The 19,945-nt window shown below is 52.2% G+C and overlaps 1 protein-coding gene across 4 annotated transcripts; it reads left to right on the forward strand.

Annotated features, from left to right (window-relative positions):
• Window positions 1–121: 121 nt before the first annotated feature.
• On the forward strand, window positions 122–8,144 carry Myl9 (myosin light chain 9). Of its 4 annotated transcripts, none has more exons than XM_071608908.1 (5): window positions 122–213; window positions 441–591; window positions 4,460–4,669; window positions 6,692–6,853; window positions 7,615–8,144. In XM_071608908.1, the coding sequence occupies exons 3-5, from the start codon at window positions 4,486–4,488 to the stop codon at window positions 7,785–7,787; spliced, it is 519 nt and encodes a 172-aa protein (XP_071465009.1). In that variant the 5' UTR covers window positions 122–213; window positions 441–591; window positions 4,460–4,485; the 3' UTR covers window positions 7,788–8,144. The 4 variants fall into 4 exon arrangements, with proteins under 4 accessions (XP_071465009.1, XP_071465008.1, XP_071465007.1 ...); XM_071608907.1 differs by having other exon boundaries at window positions 131–249; XM_071608906.1 differs by having other exon boundaries at window positions 131–591.
• The last annotated feature ends 11,801 nt before the right edge of the window (window positions 8,145–19,945 follow it).

Genomic DNA, 19,945 nt, shown 5'->3' on the forward strand with positions numbered 1-19,945 from the left:
GTTGCTCAGACCCAAAACCTTGGAGTCAACCTTGATTTTCCCCTTCACCCCACCCCCGTGCACCGCAGCCCTATTGGCTGCACCAACAGAAACACGCCCGGGAGCCCACCCTTCTCCACCCGCACTGCTCGCCTCCCGTCGGAACCGAACCGTCGGGGCTGGGCGGCCTCCCTACTCTCCCTGCTTCGTCCAGGACCCCCTCGTCTATCCAAGGCAGGCTGCAGGGGGACCGGGTGCAGACACAAGCAGGTCGCCCTCCCTTCTGCTCAGATCCGCTGAACAGTTCCTCCTGCTTCTCAGACCCTGTCCTGCCGCTCCCTGGCCCGGAGCCCAGGGAGCTCCACTCGGGGCTCACTCCACCACTGCCGCCTGCTCAGAAGTCACTTCCCGGACCACACACCCCAGTCACTCTGCCCTCGTCTGCTTTTTTCTCCATCCAGGCTCCTCGTCCTCAGTCCTAGACGCTCGGAGTTAAGCGCTCGTGGCATCGCCCTCCACAAACACAGCGCGTCCTGGGGGGCGGCCGTGGCGCACCGCTGCGTCCCCAGCACCTTGCCAGGCGGATAGCAGGTGCCCCTTACGGCTTACAGAGTAAGTAACTGGGTGCTGGAAAGTTCCCCAGGAGGCTGTGTTGGCCCCTGGCCTGAGGATGATTGGTCCTTTGCGACATGCAAGTTGTCCAGCTCAGCCTCCGACTGGAAAAGGCCATACTTGGCCTGCTGGGAGCCAGTCCTCCCACGGGGCTCGCGCTGGACAGCAGGGCCTTCGGGGAAAAAAATGCGGGGAGGAGTCTGAGCGCGGGGACCCCCGGAGGCTCTGCCTCCTCGCCCCCATCACCTGCCCTCCCTGTACCCAAGAAGGGCCTTGTCGCCTTTGGAGACAGGAGCGGCAATGAAGGGGGTGGTCACCCGACTGCCCCCCTTCCCCGCCTGCACGTGAAGGCCAAATAAGGCCGGGGGGCTGCGCGGCCCCTCCGCACGGGCCCCGCCCGGCCCAGCACGCACATTCTTCTGCCTTGTAAGGCGCGGCCGCCTCGCCGCCTGGCCCCGCCCCGGCCCCGCCCCTGGGCGCAGGCCCCGCCCCCGCCCCGGCCGGAGCGGGAGCCCCAACCCCGGCCAGAGCCAGAGCCCCCGGCAGAGCGCATCGCCGCCAGCCGCGCCTCTCCGCGCCCCAGCGCCTCTCGGCACCAGGTGGGAGCCCGCCCCGGCCAGCGCAGGGTGTCTACAGTAGGTGGTAGGACTGGCCGGCGACGCGGCCGTCACCGGCTCTGCGCAGGACCCAGGGACAGGGAAGGCAAGGGTCTGCTGGGCGTGGACAGTGGTGCGGGCTGGGCTGCGAGTTCGCTCGCTCCCACGGGGGTCCGAGCCTGGGGCTGGGCGGCAGCGGGACTGTCCCCGGATCTGGGAAACAGTGGTCCTTTGGCGAGGGAACAAGTTGTCCCGCTCTGCCTCTCCACGCCCAGAACTCGGGGGTCCCAGAGGGGTGTTGAGGTGGCCGGCACTCCCTGACTCAAGAAGCCATGTGCCTCTGGGATACTGAGCCCTGCCAGCCTCCATGCCCTTCCAGAGCATCCATGTCCCCTCTCCTATCCCATTTCCACACCCTGGGGCAGGAGAGAGGGATGGTGACCAGGAGCGTGTGTCTGTCTGTCTGTCTTTCTCACACACACTCACACCAAGTGTTGTGTGTTTTGACCCTGGAGCTTCCCCCCTCTGGGCCATCTTCTCAGCCTCCAGCTCTGGCAGCTCTGAGGGAAGTCAAGTAATTCATCCTCAGATGAGGGGAGCCCTTAGCAGGGCCTCTGGCATCGCCCAGTCACAGCAAGGGGACACAGGCCTGATCTGGCTTCTACCCAGGTCTTTGCTGTTATGGTAGAATTTCAGACACTATAGGAGAAAGGTGACATCTGGTTACAGCCAGGCCAAGTACCCACTGTCTGGTCTTTGGTGTCTGGGACCTTGGGGAGGAGGAAGGGTTGGCTCCAGGGCCCAAGGCCCCTGGCTTGTGTCTGACCCTGGTCTCTCAACCTGCTTGTGGCGACAGGCCTTGGCCCCTTGGGGGGAGCTCTTTGTCAAGGCCTCAAGGACCTCGGGGCACAGTTTGCTGCCCCCCAACCCAAGCCTGCCAGGGTCTTGGTCTCCACTGGCCCTCACCCCTTAGGGGCACACATTCGCCTTCTCCTGCCTGTTGCCTGAACCGCACACCTGGAGCCGCTACCCCTTCCTCCCAAGGTCACGCCAGTGGACAGAGGGGCCTGGTGCCCTCACCACATCCTGGCTGCACACCTTATTTGGCCTTCACATGCTGGGGACCGGTGGCCTCAAAGGCACAGAGCCCTGGTGGGCTCAGAGAGAGCACGGGTGAGCCTGGGCACACCTGCCCTAGAGCTCTGCAGGCAGATGGTGACAGTGATGACCACCTCAGCCTTGGAGGGCAGAGTGGACTTCTGTGGCAGCCTTTGTTGCTCACCATGAGTCCAGGTTCCCAGAGAACAATGGGCTTGGGAAGAATTGGGCCCTCTAAGCCACAGAGAGGAGGGGGCGGGTTTCTGGGGACAATGGCACTCCCTACCCTCAGCACTTTTCCCACTCCCACTCAGGTGGGCTACAGACAGCCAGTCTCAAGACTTCAGGCAACTATGGCCCCAAGGACATACTGGACTGGCCAAACCCCAGCTCGGGCATAAGCTTCCATAGGCCCAGGGCCAGCTGGACATGGTGGTGTGCATCTGTAGTTCCAGCTACTCAGGAGGCTGAGGCAGGAGGATCACAAGTTTAAGGCCAGCCTCAGCAACTTAGCGAGACCCCCATTTAAAATTTAAAAAAAAAAAAATAAGAACTGGGGATGGGGCTCGGTGGTAAAGCCCTCCTGGGTTCAGTCCAGTACAAGGAAGGAAGGAAGCAAAAGGTCAAGGTCTGGGAATGATTTGAAAGGTGTCCTCGTGGGATCTTGGATGAAGAGCAGTAGCACAGGCAGAGGAGACCCTGGACCAGGGCTCGGAACCGGAACCAAGGAGAGAGGAGCAGCCCCCCTCCTGGGCCTCTGCCTGCTGAGGGGAGCAGGACTAGGCCTTCTGGCACATAGTCCCCACAGCTGTGACAAAGACTCAGGGAGGACCATAGTTTCCCATCTGTGCAGCAGACCGCCCTCAGACAGCCATTCACTCACCAAGCATCCCCAGCCCATGGTGGCCGTGGCTGTGCCAGTCGGCTGGCCCCAGGATGAGGGAGAGAGGGCTTCAAGTGTGGATGTCAAACAAGGGTGGGGAGAGCAGCTCCCGGCCCGGCCCTGGCCCAGAAGAAGGGGCCCTGCAGGTGGGCCTGGGAGGAAGCCTGGGGCCTGGGCACAAGATGGAGAAGGGAGGGGTGCAGAGGAGGGAGGGGTGCGGGCTGGGAGAGGCAGGAGGGCTCTCACAGCCTTGAATGCCAGGCTGAAGGACACAGGCTTGCTTAGGAGCTGGGGGCAGCAGGAACCTCCCAGCGCTTCCAAGAGGCCAGTGAATGGGACAAAGATGCTAGGCTGGATCTGCACAATGAGAATAGAAACTGGCCCCTCAGCCTGGGGACCTCAGTCCCCTGAAAGCACAGGACAGGGCCCAGAACTGGTCTGTCACTCGCCCAGGGGCTGGCAGACTGCCTTGGGAGGACATGCAGTGTGGGGGGTGGACTTCAGAGTTCCCAGAGCCTCCCACAGGCAGCACGCGGGATGGGGAGGGCTGAGGGGGAGGAGGAATGTCAGGCATGCAGCCTGCTGGTCAGGCCCCTCCTGTGGGTCCCAGGGTTCCTGGAAGGAGGCCCAGCAGAACCCCACTCTGCCTCCCCCATGGAGCCCCATCTTTCCACTTGGAGAGAGAGAGCGGGCAGTGAGTGCTGTCAGGATTAAAGGACATACACGTCTAGTCCTAAATGTTCTACCCACTCAGAGCAAAAATACCTGACTCTATGCCAGGACCATTTCAGGTGCTTTTCAAGCACTTGGTTAGTTTATCCCCATTCCCAGAGGAGAATGCTCGGGCTTGGAGAGGAAGTTGTTCAAGATCACAGAGCCCAGTTGGGTGCAGTGGTGCACCCCAGTAATCCCAGCAGTTTGGGAGGCTAAGGCAGGAGGATCGAAAGTTCAAGGCCAGCCTCAGTATTTAGTGAGACCCTATCTCAAAATATGAAATAAATAGGGATGGGGATTTTAAAAAGGGCAGGATGGGGATGTGACTGAATGGTTAAGCACCCTTGGGTTCAATCCCCAGTTCCAATAAAGAAAGAAATATGGCTGGGGGTGTGACTCAGTGATTAAGTGTCCCCACCCCTGGGTTCAATCCCTAGTGTCTGCCTTTGTGAAGAACTGGGTGTTGGGAGGCCTGAGCCTGTGGGAGGCTGTGAAGGCCAGGCCTGCAGCCGAGAGCCATCTGGGGGAGACAGGGAGAACCCCTGACCCAGGTATGCCCTGCACCCCCTCCCTGCAGGGAAGCTCCACCCACCTCAAGCCAAGATGTCCAGCAAGCGGGCCAAGGCCAAGACCACCAAGAAGAGGCCACAGCGGGCCACGTCCAATGTTTTCGCAATGTTTGACCAGTCCCAGATCCAAGAGTTTAAGGAGGCCTTCAACATGATCGACCAGAACCGGGACGGCTTCATCGACAAGGAGGACCTGCATGACATGCTGGCCTCCCTAGGTGAGCAGGGACCAGGCCAGCGGGTGGTGCGGGCTCCCAGGGGCTGCAGGGCTGCTCCGCACTTCCTGAGCACTTCCTTTGTCACAAGTCCTGTGGTAGCCGCCCTGGGGGCAGCTGCTTGTGCTTCACACACTCCATGGACAGGGAAACTGAGGCAAAGAGCAGTTCCGGAATGTGTCTGGGGTCCAGCACAGGATTTTCAGGCTGACGGCAGAGTGGGGCCGTCTTGGGCAGATGCATTAATTGGACGCCCAGTGACATCTGATTTAAAGAAGGGGGTTGGGCCAGGCATGGTGGCACATGCCTATAATCCCAATGACTCAGGAGGCTAAGGCAGGAGGATTGCAAGTTTGAGGCCAACCTCAGCAACTTAGAGACCCTGTCTCAAAAAATAAAAAGAGCTGGGATGTGGCTCAGTGGTAAACCCACCCCTGGGTTCCATCCCAGTACCAGATAACAGTAATAAGAAACAAACAAATCATTTTAAAAACACAAAAGTAAATAAAAATAGAGGACTGGCAGCTGAATGAAAGAGTGAGCTGTGGGCCAGTGTGGGGGCACAAGCCTGCAACCCCAGTGACTTGGGAGGTTGAGGCAGGGGGCAAGTTCAAGGTCCTCCTGTGCAACTTGGTGAGACTGAGTCTCTGAATTAAAGAAGAAGGAAGAGGAGTTTGAACTGCAGGCTCCATTGTAGGGGGAGGCTGAGCTGGCGGGGGACAGGAGCCCCTCCCTCACCTCAGTGACCTCTCCAGTCAGCATCTTGGCACCTGAGGGCCCAGGGCTCACTTCCAACTCACTCTGCTCAGTGAGGAAACCTCGCTCCAGAGGCCAGGCCGCTGCTCCGCATGTGCTGGCCGTGGGCAGCTGCTCTTGGAGCGCTGTCATCCTGGTGAAGGCACCTGGGCCAGAGCCAGGCAGGAAGTCCGGCATCACTGGGCAGCGTGTGGTCAAGCCAAGAGCGTCAAGCCAACAGCCCCCAGGAAGGCCCTAGCGCTGCCCATTCCCTGCCCCTGTAATGGGCACCTGGCCTCCCACACCCTCCTGAGGCAGCTGGTGAGAACAGGCCACCTGAGCGGGGCTCACCTGGACGCTGCCTCCCCTGGCAGTGTGGCAGTGTGGCCCTGGACCGGCTCCTTGCCCGTCTGTGCCCTGGCTCCTGCCTGCCGAGTAGGAGTGACAGGTTCTCTAGTCAGGCCAGGCTCACTTGGAGCCTCCCTCTCCCAGGAGGTCGCCCAGCAGGGCTCTCACCTGGGGCCCTCCAGTTTCATCCAAGGGGGGGACAGAAGCCAGGGGAGTGGGGTGGCCCTAGGTGCTCTACTCGAGTCCTGCAGGTCCTAGCTCTCCCAAGCCTCAGCTTCACAAACCATCCCATAGGGACTCAGCAACCATAGGGACGTCGAAGGCTCCTCCCTATCTGGTAGACATGATTATCATTCCTAAAGGAGGAAACTGAGGCTCAGAGAGGTTAAGTAATTTGTCCAGTGTCACACATCTAAGTGGTAGAGCTGGATGAGCCCATAAGTTCATCCTTACAGGTGTTTTGCAGCCGTTACCTTATTCATCTTCACAGTACTCCTAAGAGACATGGGAAACTAAGGCACAGAGCTGGGGTGCAAATCCAGGCCTGCGTGACACCAAAACTTGCTACTCTGACCACTTTTGAAATTCTGTCTGGAGCTCAAGGTCAGGCTACCTGGGTTCGAATGGTTTGGTGTCATGCTCCCTGTTTACTGGCTGGGTGGCCCTGGACCAGCCTCCTTACCTGTCTATGGAGTGGGAATGGCAACGCTGTCTTCACGGGGTCACTGGTGCGCAGACACAGGGGAGGGATGCTCCTACCAGACGGGCAGGGTGACTGGTGGTGGCAGCCGGGGACCGTGGCAGCCGGGCCAGGCCTCAAATCAGAAGGCCGCCTGCCACAGCACCGTGCTGTCCATTGCCCAAGCTGGCCACTGGGCCGGGCGGGGAGGGCAGTGCCAGGCGGGCCTGGACGCAGCACCGACGGCCCACCCGCCCGTGCAGGGAAGAACCCCACGGACGAGTACCTGGAGGGCATGATGAGCGAGGCCCCGGGGCCCATCAACTTCACCATGTTCCTCACCATGTTCGGGGAGAAGCTGAACGGCACCGACCCTGAGGACGTGATCCGCAACGCCTTCGCCTGCTTCGACGAGGAGGCCTCAGGTCAGCCCGCGGCCGCCAGGCACTTCCCCTGCCGCTGCCAGAGCAGCCAAAGCCAGGCCCCTCCTGCTCTCTCCCGGGCCACTAACAGGACAGCCCAGGCCCACCAAGACGCCCCACTTCCTCGTCTCACCCCCACCCCCACCCCTACTGTCCCTCTGCTGTAGAGCTTTCCAGAAATCAAGTCAGGCGCCCTTCTTGCCAACAAGGAACAGAAGACAGTCCCAGCCAGCCAGATCCTCTGTCCCGCAGATAGCTGTCCCCAGGAACATGCTGAGTGAAGGTGGCAACAGTGGACTCTCAGTGGCCCCAGGTCTGCCTTGGCCCCAGCATGTTCAGAACATTTTCCCATCTTTATAGTTCTCTTGCCAGGTTGGGATTTTTCAGCCCTGTTTTCCAGATCAAGTAGGCACAGAGAGCTTAGGTACCTTGCCCAAGGTCACACAGCAAAGATTGGAGATTACCATTCCAACTCAGGCTGTGGAACTGCAGAGCTCACTTGTAAAACGGTGTGCCCAACACTCCCTGCACCCACAGCCCCGCGCCCTGCAGACAGGACTAGGGCAGAGCTCTTTCTGGTAGACCCGGCAGCGCTCCTGGGCCCTCCGGCCCAAGTCCCCTGTTCCCTGAGCTGAGCACACTAGGGTGGCACCTTCCTGGCCTCTCTCCGGCCATGAGGTCTGCAAGGACGGTGGGCTGGCGGGTCGGGGTCTGGTGCGTCCAGCCCAGGTCCCTGCCCTCACAGACCCTGGCCCGGCCCCCAGGCTTCATCCATGAGGACCACCTCCGGGAGCTGCTCACCACCATGGGAGACCGCTTCACGGACGAGGAAGTGGACGAGATGTACCGCGAGGCGCCCATCGACAAGAAGGGCAACTTCAACTACGTGGAGTTCACCCGCATCCTCAAGCATGGGGCCAAGGACAAGGACGACTAGGCCCCGGGGGCCCTCGGCCGGCCCTTCCTCCGCCCCACGCACACGCACCACCGGCCGCCCAGGGGTGGGTCCAGCCCCGAGAGACACTGGCCGAGGACCCCTGAAGGACCGTCGTCCAGGGAGAGGGAAGGCCTCGGGAGTGAGGGCTGCCTGTCCCTAGGCTGCCCGGGGGATGCGGCCCTGGGTCCTGGTGTCAACAGCACTTCATGAGCACCCACACACGCGCGAGCTCGCCACGTCCCCAAGTGGACAGCACCAGACCCCCGCCCCTGCCCGTCCACTCTTCTGGGAATGCTCAGGTCACCTGGACACCCCTGTCCCAGGGAGGCAGAGTCTCCAATAGAAGGCTGAGCACTACTCAGGGTCTGTGACTGTGCTTTTGGTAAAATCGGGGCCCTGGGGCCCCAAACCCTCCTTCTCCTCGCCTCCCCCCACCCCACCCCCACTCCCCGGCTGCCCTGCTCCCCCTCTGACCAGAAATCCCCAACCCTGTGTCCCTGACACCTCAGGGCCAGGACCCCTAAGTAGGGCGGCTATGCGCTGAGCTGAGGCAGACCAGCAGAGGGAGCAGCCTCGGAGCGGGAATAAGGCCAGTGTCCAAGAAGCTCAGGGAGGAGGTGGGGACCGGATCACCTGCCCTGGGTGACCCCACCCTGTCACCCCAAGCAGCCACAGGGTGAGCTCTGGGCTGCACCCTCAGCAGTGGAAAGGAGATGCCACCCCAGGACACCAGCCAGCCAGCCAAAGCCTCCTCACCAGCTGCTGCCTTGGAACACTGGGGACGCTGGGTGGGGACGCTGGGTGGAAATGGGGAGCAGCAGACCCTGCCTGAGCTCCCCAGAGGGTCTGTGTGTGTTCCAGCCGCCCAAGGAGGGTCTGGGGACAGAGGCTGCACCCACATGGCCCTGTGACCTGCTGTAGAGGTCACTGACAGGCAGACGACAGTGCAGGGCAGTATGAGATCAGGGCAAGCGGGTGTGAGCAGCACCCAGAGGCCCTAACTAAGCCTAGGCGCGACCCACTCAAATCCCAGGGGAGCCTCCTCTCCCAGTTCCAAAACAAGCCCGAAAGAGCCTCACCCCCAAACCAAGGCCAAATACAGTCCCAGGCTCAGTCCCAGCCACACCCCACTCTGTGCCCACCCAGGTCCTGGTGGGTCTTTCAGGCAAGGGTGTGCACTGTGACCCCCATGAAAGGGTCACAGGACATCTGGGCAGGATCACTGCAGACCAAAAGCCTTCCTGAAGGAAGGTGGGGACTCATCAGGAATGTCCCTGGGATCCTAAGCCTCAGTTGAGGACCTGCAATTAGCCCCCACTCACTACCCCAGGAACGCGCACAGGGGCTCAGCCCAGCCTCACGGGTCTCAGAGCCGGCCTGGGGCTGGCAGGACCCAGAGAAAGTGTTCTGTAGAGAACAGGCAGGACCAGCAGCTAGGAGAAATCCCAGGAGGAGGGAGGAGGAGGCACCAGAGGAAGAGACGGGCTGGGCAAGCCACACAGGCATGCTTAAAGTGGGGAAGAGTGAGGCACAGTGGTGCACATCTGTATGCCCAGATACTCAGGAGGCTGAGGCAGGAGGATCACAAGTTCAAGGCCAGCCTGGGCAATTTAGGAAGATCCAGTCTCAAAAAGGGCCGGGAGCCTGGGTGTGGTGGCACATGCCTGTAATCCCAGTGACTCGGGAACTGAGTCAAGAGGATTGCAGGCCCTAAGCAATTTAGTGAAACCCTGTCTCAAATTTTAGAACAAAAAGAGCTGGGGATGTGGCTCAGTGGTAAAAGCACCCCTGGGCTCAATCCCTGGTACACACACACACACACACACACAGCATTTCTACCCAGTACTGCTACAAAGGCAAACATACCAACTAAATGTTGTACAAACCTACAAACACATCCTTGCTGGGACACCGTGTTGTCATACTTTGCCACTAGAGGTCACCCAAGGTCACTGAGTAAATTTGGAACAGAGTACTCAGAATTCCTAGCCCAGTCTGCTGTCCACAGATGCCAGGTACCCTTCAGGGCCTGTAAGAGTCCTCCAGTTCCTTTCTTTCCTTGTTTCTCTTGGTGCTGTGGGTCAAACCCAGGGCCAGCCCCAGGTCCTTCCAGGTCTAAGATGCCAAGATGTCATCCCCTGGGACCAGCAGCCCCAGGTCCAGGAGCCCTCAAGAGCCTAAAGAGGGCTGAGGATGTGGCTCAAGCGGTAACGCGCTCGCCTGGCATGCGCGGGGCGCAGGGTTCGATCCTCAGCACCACATAAAAATAAAATAAAGATGTTGTGACCACCTCAAAATTAAAAAATAAATATTAAAAAATTCTTAAAAAAAAAAGAGAGAGAGAGAGCCTAAAGAAAGGCCAGGTGTGGTATTGCATGCCTGTAATCCCAGCAGCTCAGGAGGCTGAGGCAGTTCAGAGCCAGCCTCAGCAAAAGCAAGGCACTAAGCAACTGAGTGAGCCCGTCTCTAAATAAAATACAAAATAGGGCTGGGGATGTGGCTCAGTGGTTGAGCGCTCCTGAGTTCAATCCCCAGTAAAACACACACACACACACACACACACACACTGTAAATCAACCTGTCCAGGATCATGCTGTTAGAAAACAGCAGACCCAGATTCAAGCCCAGGTGAGGGAGACCCTGTACCAGCCTCGTCCTTTGCTCACTATGCGCAGCTGCAGGGAGGTCTGGGAGAGGAGGGCATCTGCAGAGGGTGAGGGCGAGGTCGAGGGCGAGGAAGGAAGAGCTGCTTCCTCCCAGGCTCTCCTTCCTGCCCAGCTTCCCCAGGACACTCAGGACAGGTCTGAGGCTTCCCTTTGGCGCCCTCCCTCGCAAGAACCCCTGGAGTTTACTTGGGCAAGAGCACCTGCGGCCAATCAGAAATTCTCAGTCTCAGTTCTCACACCCACCTGGATTGGTCCAGCATCCTCTCTCCTCCCCAGTGCCTTTCCCAGTCTCTCTTCAAACACTGTGGGTTCTAAGAGCAGAATACCACCCGAGCCCCCAGACTCGACCGTGGTTCCCGCTCTGGCCAAGAAGTCCTTAATTTCATTTTGGACTTTATGTGGCGCCCCGCCCCTATTGGGCATTGAACCCAGGGGCGCTTTAACCACTGAGCCATATCCTCAGCCCTTTTTTCTTTTTTTCACTTTATTTAGATACAGGGTCTTGCTGAGTTGCTTAGTGCCTCAGTAAATTGCTGAGGCTGGTTTTGAATTCACGATCCTCCCACCTCAGCCTCCCAAGCTTCTGGGATTACAGGTGTGCACCACTGCACCTGGCCATGATGGTCTTTCTTTAAAGCTGAAATATTTACATAGAGGAAACTGGATCCCTTTGAGGCGCACAGCTCCAGGAACTGCCAGGCCTCTGCAGGGCCTTGCTGCTGCTTCCACAGTGTCCCCATCCACCCTCCACAAGGCAGTTTCTGGGACCTGAAGGCGTATCCAACCAGGATGCTGCCCTGGCCAAAACCCTCGGAGCTCCCCTGCTCTTAGAACAAAGACCTAAGAAACAGAATATAAGTACTCCGCCTCTGAGCAAGAAAAGCAAAAAGTCAGATCCAAATCTGCCTGTAAAGAAGGTATCCACTTAAGTTAAAGGGACACTCTTAGGTTCAAGGTACCTGACCTGAAAGGATTTTGTTTATTCAGTGTAAAATGTGTCCATCTCTAATGATGAGAAGGCAAACTTAACCCAGAGAATGGAGAGTATAATTAACTGATAATAATAATGAGCTGTTGGTTGACTTAAATTTGATGTGTGATTAAGTCTGACCACTTGTGGTTACTGAATTTGCTTATCTTTATTATTGCTTTATCCATGTCCCAGAGTGGTGTAGGTATTTTTTAAAACAACATCTTTTTCCCACTTTCAAGTGCATAATGAAATTAGTTCTGGCCAATGTTCTTTTATAACCTTCTCCCCAGCCCCCCTCCCACTTTCACTGAGGACTGAACCCAGGGACACTTTACCACTGAGCCACATCCCCAGCCTTTTAAATTTTTTTAAAATATTTTTTTTAGCTATACATGGACACAATACCTTTATTTTGTTTATTTGTTTTTATGTGGTGCTCTGCCACTGAGCCACCACCCCAGCCCATCCTTTTTTATTTTTTGAGACAGGGTCTTGCTAAGTTGTTGAGGCTGGTCTCAAGCTTAAGACCCCCTCCTGTCTCAGCCCCCAAATTACAGGTGTGCACCATGGGGGGGCAGGCTTCCTTTGCCAGTTGATAAACACTTGGGTTGCTTATAGATTGAGGCAATCATGAATCCAGCTACTCCGAATACTTATGCACAAGTGTTTAACCAAGCCAGGTGGCACATGCCTATAGTCCCAGGTACTTGGGTGGCTGAGGCAGGAGGATTACTTCAGCCAAGATGTCAAGGCCAGCCTAGACAACATGATAAGACACCAACTCAAAAAAACAAAAACAAAATGTACATTTACAAGTGTGTGGCACATGCTTTATTTGCTACCAAAAATGACAGATTTCTCTGTGGTGCTTCCTGCTATTTCAGGCAAAAAAATGAGCATTCTATTGCTGTTGAGGTGACTAAGTACAGAGCCAGACTTTCCCATATGAAACTCTCAAAAGATTTATGAAACACTAATGAAATAATTGCAGGAAGTCATAAAATGTGACTAGCAAGATATTTTCTATAATTTTCTCTTACTAGTTGCCAAGCACTCAGCAAAGGATGGACCAAACATTTTCTCTCTCTCTCTCTTTTTTATTTTTGGTGGTGCTGGAGATTGAACCCAAGGCCTCCCGCATGCTAGGCAAGGGCTCTCCCACTGAGCTGAGCCCCAGCCCCATTCTGTCACTTCTCTCTCAGGAGAATGTTGTTATTCCCATTTCCCAGATGGGAAGCTGGGCTCAGGGAGGGAAGGGAACCCAAGGTGCGCCCACCTTGGGCTCACTGGAGTCCAGATGCACCTCAGGACAGGGGCTTGAGAAACCTGCTCCACCATGAACTGACTGAGCCCCTCCTTTGACATCTGTGAAGATGGCATCACTAATCTCTTCAAAGATTTGGTCCCAGTTGGGCAAGGTGGCAACACATGCCTGACTTGGGGGCTGAGGCAGAATTGCAAGTTTGAGGTCAGTCTCAGCAATTTTGTGAGACCCTAAGCAATTTTTTGAGCACTTGTCTCAAAATAAAAAATAAAAAGGGCTTGGAATGTAGCTCAGTGGTACAGTGCTCTGGGTTAAATCTGTAGTACCAATAAATAGATAGATAGATAGATAGACAGACAGACAGATAGATAGAAAGATAGATTAGCTGGGTGTGGTGGTGCAGGCCTGTAATCCCAGCAGCTCAGGAGGCTGAGGCAGGAGTATTGAGAGTTCCAAGCCAGCCTCAGCAAAAGAGAGGTGCTAAGCAACTCAGTGAGACCCTGTCTCTAAATAAAATACAAAATAGGCTGGGATGTGGCTCAGTGGTTGAGTGCCCCTGAGTTCAATACCCGGTATCCCCCACCAAAATAAATAAATAAATTAATTAAAGGCATCATGCTGTAGCAATAAACGCACACCCATGTTTATAGCAGCACAAGTCATAATAGCCAAACTATAGAACCAGCCCAGGTGTCTGGCCATCAATGGATGAATGGATAAAGAAAATGTGGTGTATATATATATATATATATATATATATATATATATACACACACACACACACACACACACATACATACATACATACATATACAATGGAGATTTATTCAGTTACAAATAAAAATGAAACTATGTCATTTGCAGGAAAATGGATAGAACTAGAGACCATTAGGTTAAGCAAAATAAGCCAAACTCAAGGTCAAGAGCTGTATGTTTTCTCTCTAGTTAGAGCGAAAATTGGAAAAGAAAGTGTATGTGTGTAGGGGTTGTCTCATATCTACAACTACAATGCACTAATAAAAAATGTGGAAAAAAATTTTCTAAATTTTGCAATAAGGTCTTGCTAAATTAAATTGTTCAGGCTGGCCTCAAACTTGCAATCTGCCTCAGTCTCCTAAGCTGCAGGAATTATAGGTGAGCACAAGCATGCCTCTCTAGAAAAAGGCCTGTTTTTACAAAACAAAAGGAGAAAGATTTCAGCTGGGTGTGGTGTCCCTTGCTTGTAATCCCATAATCCTAGCTATTTGTAAATCTGAGACAAGAGGATCCCAAATTTGAGGCCAGCCTGGGCAATTTAATGAGATATGTCTCAAAATGAAAAAAAAAGAAAAGAAAAAAAAATGGCTGGTAGGAGCACTTGCCTACCCCGAGGGCTATGGCCAGGCCACACAAAAAAGGTTCCCCTTCCAAGGTAACCACCCTGTGTAAACCACCTGCCCATCTGCAGCCAGCCTGGTTATTACATTGGCCCTGACAGTGACACAGTGCTTGTGTTCAAGTAACTCTTACTTTACTTACTAATGGCCCCAAAACACAAGAGGAGTGATGCTGGCAATTCAGATATGCTAAACAGAAGCTGTGAAGTACTTTAACAAGAGGAAAAATTCCTATGCTGGGGTTGCTAAGATTCACAGTATGTGGAGGAGGGAAAAGAAATCTAGTACTATAGTCACACCTCAATCTGCAAAAGTTCTGGCCTTATAAAGTCTTATTTTAATCAAAATCAAGTTAAAGGCCAAGACATTTTCATTTTCCAAAGGGCTAGAGGAGACAAGTTGTAACCAGGTCTTCCAAAACAGAGAAGCTTAATCTTTGCCAAGATAGTCACCCTGAGGGCTGAAGGCAGATGGGACCTGAAAGGTACATTTTGTTTTTTGCAGTGCTGAGGATGGAACCCAGGGCCTCATGCATGCTAGGCAAGTGCTCTACCACTGAGACCCAGCCCCAGCCCTTATGTAATTTTTGGAACTCTCATTAAGAAAAAAAAATACACATAATCTGGCACAAATAGACTATTTATTCAAAATAAGAAATCATAATTTTGGGGTGGAAGGTACTGGGAATTGACCCCAGAGGCTACATTCCCAGCACATTTTATTTTTTATTTTGGGACAGGGTCTCACTAGCTGTTTAGCGTATCACTAAATTTTTTTTCCCTCTTTTTTTTTTTTTTTTCTGGTAATGGGAATTGAACCCAGAGGGACTTTACCAGTAAGTGATAACCCCTGCCCTTTGTATTTATTTTTATTTTGAGACAGTCTTGTTAAGTTGCTTAGAGCCTTGCTAAATTGCTAACACTGGCCTCAACCTTGCAATCCTCTTGACTCAGCTCCCAAATTGCTAGAATTAGGGGTGTGCACCACAGTGCCCAGCAGAAATCATACTTTTTTTTTTTTTTGGTACCAGGGATTAAACTCAGGGACACTGGACCACTGAGCCACATCCCCAGCCCTATTTTGTATTTTATTTAGAGACAAGGTCTCACTGAGTTGCTTAGGGCCTCAATAAGTTGCTGAGGCTGGCTTTGAATTCTCAATCCTCCTGCCTCAGCCTCCTGAGCCACTGAGATTATGGGCACATGCCACTGGCCCGATGAAATCATACATTTTTAAAAGCTGACAAATGCCATATCACAAACTCAAGAAAAACAACATAGTATTATCTTTTCTACTTTTGGGGGGCCTGCTCTTCTTGTCTTCTTTTTTTGAGATGGAGTCTTGTTATTTTGCCCAGTCTGGCCTCACGTTCCTGAGAAGCTGCGACTACAGGTGCAGGCCACTGTGCCCAGCTGGGTATACTCTTTCATTGTCCTTCATAATACAATGGTTTTGTAATATCATTTTATGTTGAGAAAATAACGATAATTCAGTCTTCTAACATGTCCAAGTATACTAGTATTCACTGTGTTATCAAATACATTCCCGGGAGCAGAAAACTCCCCTTCTTAGTGAGCATAGGTAAGAACTGAGTCCTCCATTTCCATTTGTATAGCTGTCGTGGTTTGAAGACTCTTCTGGAGACTATCTTCTAACTCTAGTCCTTTCAAACTGTTTATCTTCCTTCACTTACGCGCCTCCATTATACACTCACAAGATGCCTTTGCACTGGAACTCTGTTCCTGAAACTTTTGAGGCATGACAGCCTTTCAAATGCCAGGACACTTAGCCATATATGAACTGTCCATGGAAGTGAGTACTAACTACGTAAAGAAACCTAAATCAAATATATTCATAACTCAGCCTTTCCAGATGCACAAAAATGTTCAGGGCCAATACAAGGTCACCTGACAGAAGGGAACAGTGAGAAGGAGAAATAGTAGAATAAAACAGTGGTCTTAACTGATTGTTATTAAATTTTTATTTTATTTTAAACACAGGGATGCTTAACCACTAAAGCTACATCCCCAGCACTTGTTAAATTGCTAAGGCCTTGTTAAGTTGCTGAAGCTGCTTTAAACTTGTGATCCTCCCGCCTTGGCTCTGGAGCTGCTGAAATTACAGGCACGCACCACCACACCTGCTAAAATTTCTTAACTTTATATAAATTTTATAAAAATATATAACAACTCCCAGGGCCTTGGAAGAGAAAGAGGGGTTGTTAAAGTGCAAGCTTCATTGCTTCCTGCGGGAGAATTTGTGTCCACTACAGAAATTCATTCAAAGTGTTCCTTCCCTCACCAAAATCAGTCTGTTGTCCTCTAAGAAGTAAGGATACTGCTCCTAAACTGGACGTGATGGCGCGTCTGTAATCCCAGCTGCTCAGGAGGCTGAGACAGGAGGATCACAAATTCAAGGTTAATGTGGGAAATTTAGTGAGACCCTGCCTTAAAATTAAAATTTTTAAAAAGTCTGGGGATGTAGCTCATTGATACAGCACCCTTGATTTCAATCCCAAAAATAAATTAATTTAAATTAATTTTTAAAAATCCATGTCAAACATACACAGTTTTAGTAATACTCCTTATGAGTTAAACTGACAAAGGTTAAAATAGGGAGAAGGAAAGATAAACCCCATGTTGCCTACACTGTGAGTAAACAGGCACACCTATGTGTATGTGTGTAAATACATCCACATATACCTATAATTACAGACTCTCGAGTCTATACATAGAACCTTTCAAAGACACCTAAACTGGTCTGGGGTTGTGGCTCAGCGGTAGAGCACTTGCCTTGCAAGTGCAAGACCTTGGGTTTGATCCTCAGCATCACTTAAAAATAAATAAGTGAAATAAAGGTATTGTGTCCAACTACAACTAAAAAATAAATATTAAAAAAAAAAGACACCTAAACCTCAATTGGGTATGATGGCCAAAATTTTATTTTGAGATATGGTCCCACTTCAATGCCAAGATGGCCCATGTCTGTAATCCCAGAAACTTTGGAAGCTAAGGCAGGAGGATTGCAAATTCAAAGTCAGCCTCAGCAATTTAGCAAGGGTCGTTAACAGCAAGGCTCTGGGTTTGAGCCCCAGTACCACAAAAGAAAAAATTTTAAGTTAGTAAATGCCCAATAACTAAGAAAAAGTTCAGTCAATTGTGATTGACCAACAAGATGAGACTTTTTTCCCCTACCTGTTCACCACACCTCCAGCCCTTTTATTTTTGAGATAGGGTCCCACTTCATTGCCAAGGCTGGCCTAGAATTTACGATCTTCCTGCCTCAGCTTCCCCAGTAGCTGGGATTCTAGGCATGCACTATTGTGTTCAGCAACAGGAGACTTTTAAGAAGAAAGATGTTGATAAGTGGAAATCCACACGACAGCTACAAACCCCCGTCTCCAGGGAGGTCTCTAGCAGCTCCAGCCTCATTACCCAGAGCTGACCTATCTGGCCATGCGCCTCCAGCCTCTTCCCAACTCTCCTCAGTAGCCATCCCAGGAACTTGCCCAGGATGCCCTGCTGCTCATGCTGCCAAGTCCCCCACTTTGAAGGTCCTACCACCTGGCTGGCCAACCAAGCTATCTATTTAATCACTCATTTGCACTGGACTTTGCTATACGCATTTCTTATTTCTTATACCCCAGAGAGCCCCAACTTCTATAGGCTGAAGCCTAGACGTGGCTTTCAGTGAATGCTGGCCCTGGTGGTTCCCACTTCCAAAAAAGGGCAGCAGCTAGTGTTTTTGTTGTTCTTATAGTGCTAGGGATTGAATCCAGGGCCCTGCACATGCTAGGCAAGTGCTCTACCAATGAGCCACATCCCCAGTCCCTAACTTTTTTTTTTTTAATGAAAGTGAATTCATATGACATTCATTTGCATCTGTGTAACTACCAATGCCAGAAACTGGCACACAAAGTCCCACATCCAAGAGCTTCTGAGATCTGGGATTTTCTGGTATTCAGGCAAGAAACTGACTTATGATCTGGAGAGCCAGATCAGATTGGGCTTCGAAACCACTCATCTCTCCTATCTCAGCCCAGATCTTTCCCGGAGTACTGGGTCCTACACTCATCATGAGGCAAGTCTCTTCTCTCAGGGACAGTTTCTTCATGTGTGGGGAAAAAAGGAGGAGAGGTTTCTTGCCACAGTAGTGTGTGTGTGCGCATGTGTGCATGTGTGTATTGCTGGGGATCAAACCTAAGACCACATGCATGCTAACAAGGGTTCTACCACTGAACTAAACCCCCAGCCCACTACAGTAATTTTATTTTATTTATTTTTTAATAAAGAGAATGTGTGGCAAAACGGGATGACAGAGCCAGGCACAGTGGCACACACATGTTGTCCCACTCAGGATGCTGAGGCAGATCACTTGAGCTCAGGAGTTTGAGGCTAGCCTAGGCCATCTAGTGGGACACCTGTCTCCAAAAACAACTTTAACAGTTGGAAAAAGTTTTCCCATGATAGTTCTCATCAACTATGTCCAAAGCAGGGCTGGGGATGTAGCTCAGTGGTCCAGTACCTGCCTAGCATAAGACCCTGGGTTTGATCCCCAGCACCACAAAAAAGGAAAAAAAAAAAAAAATGACTAAATTAGCTTGCAACTTCTAAAAACTTACTGTTTTGACAGGGAATTTGTTTCTGTGAAGTCCCGATACACAACCAGCCTCCCTCTTTCCCTTCCCTCCCTCCCCTCCAGGTCTAGGAAGGGGCTCCAGACTGGCTTTGTCAGCTGCAGGCAAAGGGGTAGGAGAGAGGGCTGGGGACACAGCTCTGTTGGTAGAGTGCTTGCCTTATATGCACAAGGCCTGAGTCAATCCCCAGCACCACACACACACACACACACCAAAAAAAAAAAGGTTGTGGGGAGAAGTCACTGTCTTCATCAACAGACTTAGGAAGTTCACCTGGTTAGACCTTTATTTTCCCTCCAGATTCCCCACCTCCTAAAGATCCTTGCCCCATGCATCCTCTGCAACCCTAGGTTAGGACTCAACTGGTTTGACCTTTCTTACCTAAGACTGCCCAAGCCTCCCTTTTTTTCTCAGAGGGCTGCAGATCAAACTTGGCCTAGAAATTGTGTGTGGCCACCATACTGGGCCTCACTTTCTCCATCTGTGTAGTGGAGAGAACTGGGCAGCGTCATTGACATTTTGGACAGTAGGCAGCTGGCCAACTTAGTTCTATGCATTTGCAGGAAATCTGGTGTCTTTGGAGTCCATATGAACCTTAAGAGTCATTTAATCAGTGACCCTATTGACTTAGGACTTATTTGGGGGAAAAAAAATTTTCAACTTTTGTTCCCAGAGTTCTCCACTGATAAAGTGTAATTAAGACCAAAAACTGAAGCCAAGTATGGTCGAACACTCCAGTAATCCCGTAGCTTGGGAGGCTGAGGCAGGAGGATCACAAATTCAAAGCCAGCCTCAGCAACTTATCAAGGCCCTTAGCAACTTAGCAAGTCTCTAAATAAAATACAAAATAGGGCTGGGGATGAGGCTCAGTAGTCAAGTGCCCCTGAGTTCAATCCCTGGTACCAAACAACAACAAAAAAGAGACTCTGTCTCTAAATAAAGTATAAAAGGGGGCTGGGGATGTGGCTCAGTGGTCAAGTGGCCCTGGGTTCAATCCCTGGTACCAAAAACCAAACAAAAAACTGAGTTGACCTGGTCACTTTGTGGTTTTACTGTAATTCCTACCCCCACCCTGTGCAGGTGGCTGAAGTAGGAGGATCATAAATTTGAAGCCAGCCTTAGCAACTTAGGAGCCTTAGCAAAAACCTGTCTTGAAACAAAAAATAAAAAGGGCTGGCTGGGGGTGTAGCTCAGTGGTACAGCGCCCCTGATTTCAATCCCCAGTACCAATACATACATACAT

Source organism: Marmota flaviventris, chromosome 2, assembly GCF_047511675.1.
Source record: "Marmota flaviventris isolate mMarFla1 chromosome 2, mMarFla1.hap1, whole genome shotgun sequence".
In the NCBI taxonomy this organism is placed as follows: Eukaryota; Metazoa; Chordata; class Mammalia; order Rodentia; family Sciuridae; genus Marmota; species Marmota flaviventris.

Bases quoted from the DNA above. Each gene is read 5' to 3' on its own strand.
- Myl9 (XM_071608908.1), top strand. From the start codon at position 4,486: ATGTCCAGCAAGCGGGCCAAGGCCAAGACCACCAAGAAGAGGCCACAG. The intron at 4,670-6,691 runs GTGAGCAGGGAC...CCGCCCGTGCAG, and splicing joins TGACATGCTGGCCTCCCTAG to GGAAGAACCCCACGGACGAG. The intron at 6,854-7,614 runs GTCAGCCCGCGG...CCCGGCCCCCAG, and splicing joins CTTCGACGAGGAGGCCTCAG to GCTTCATCCATGAGGACCAC.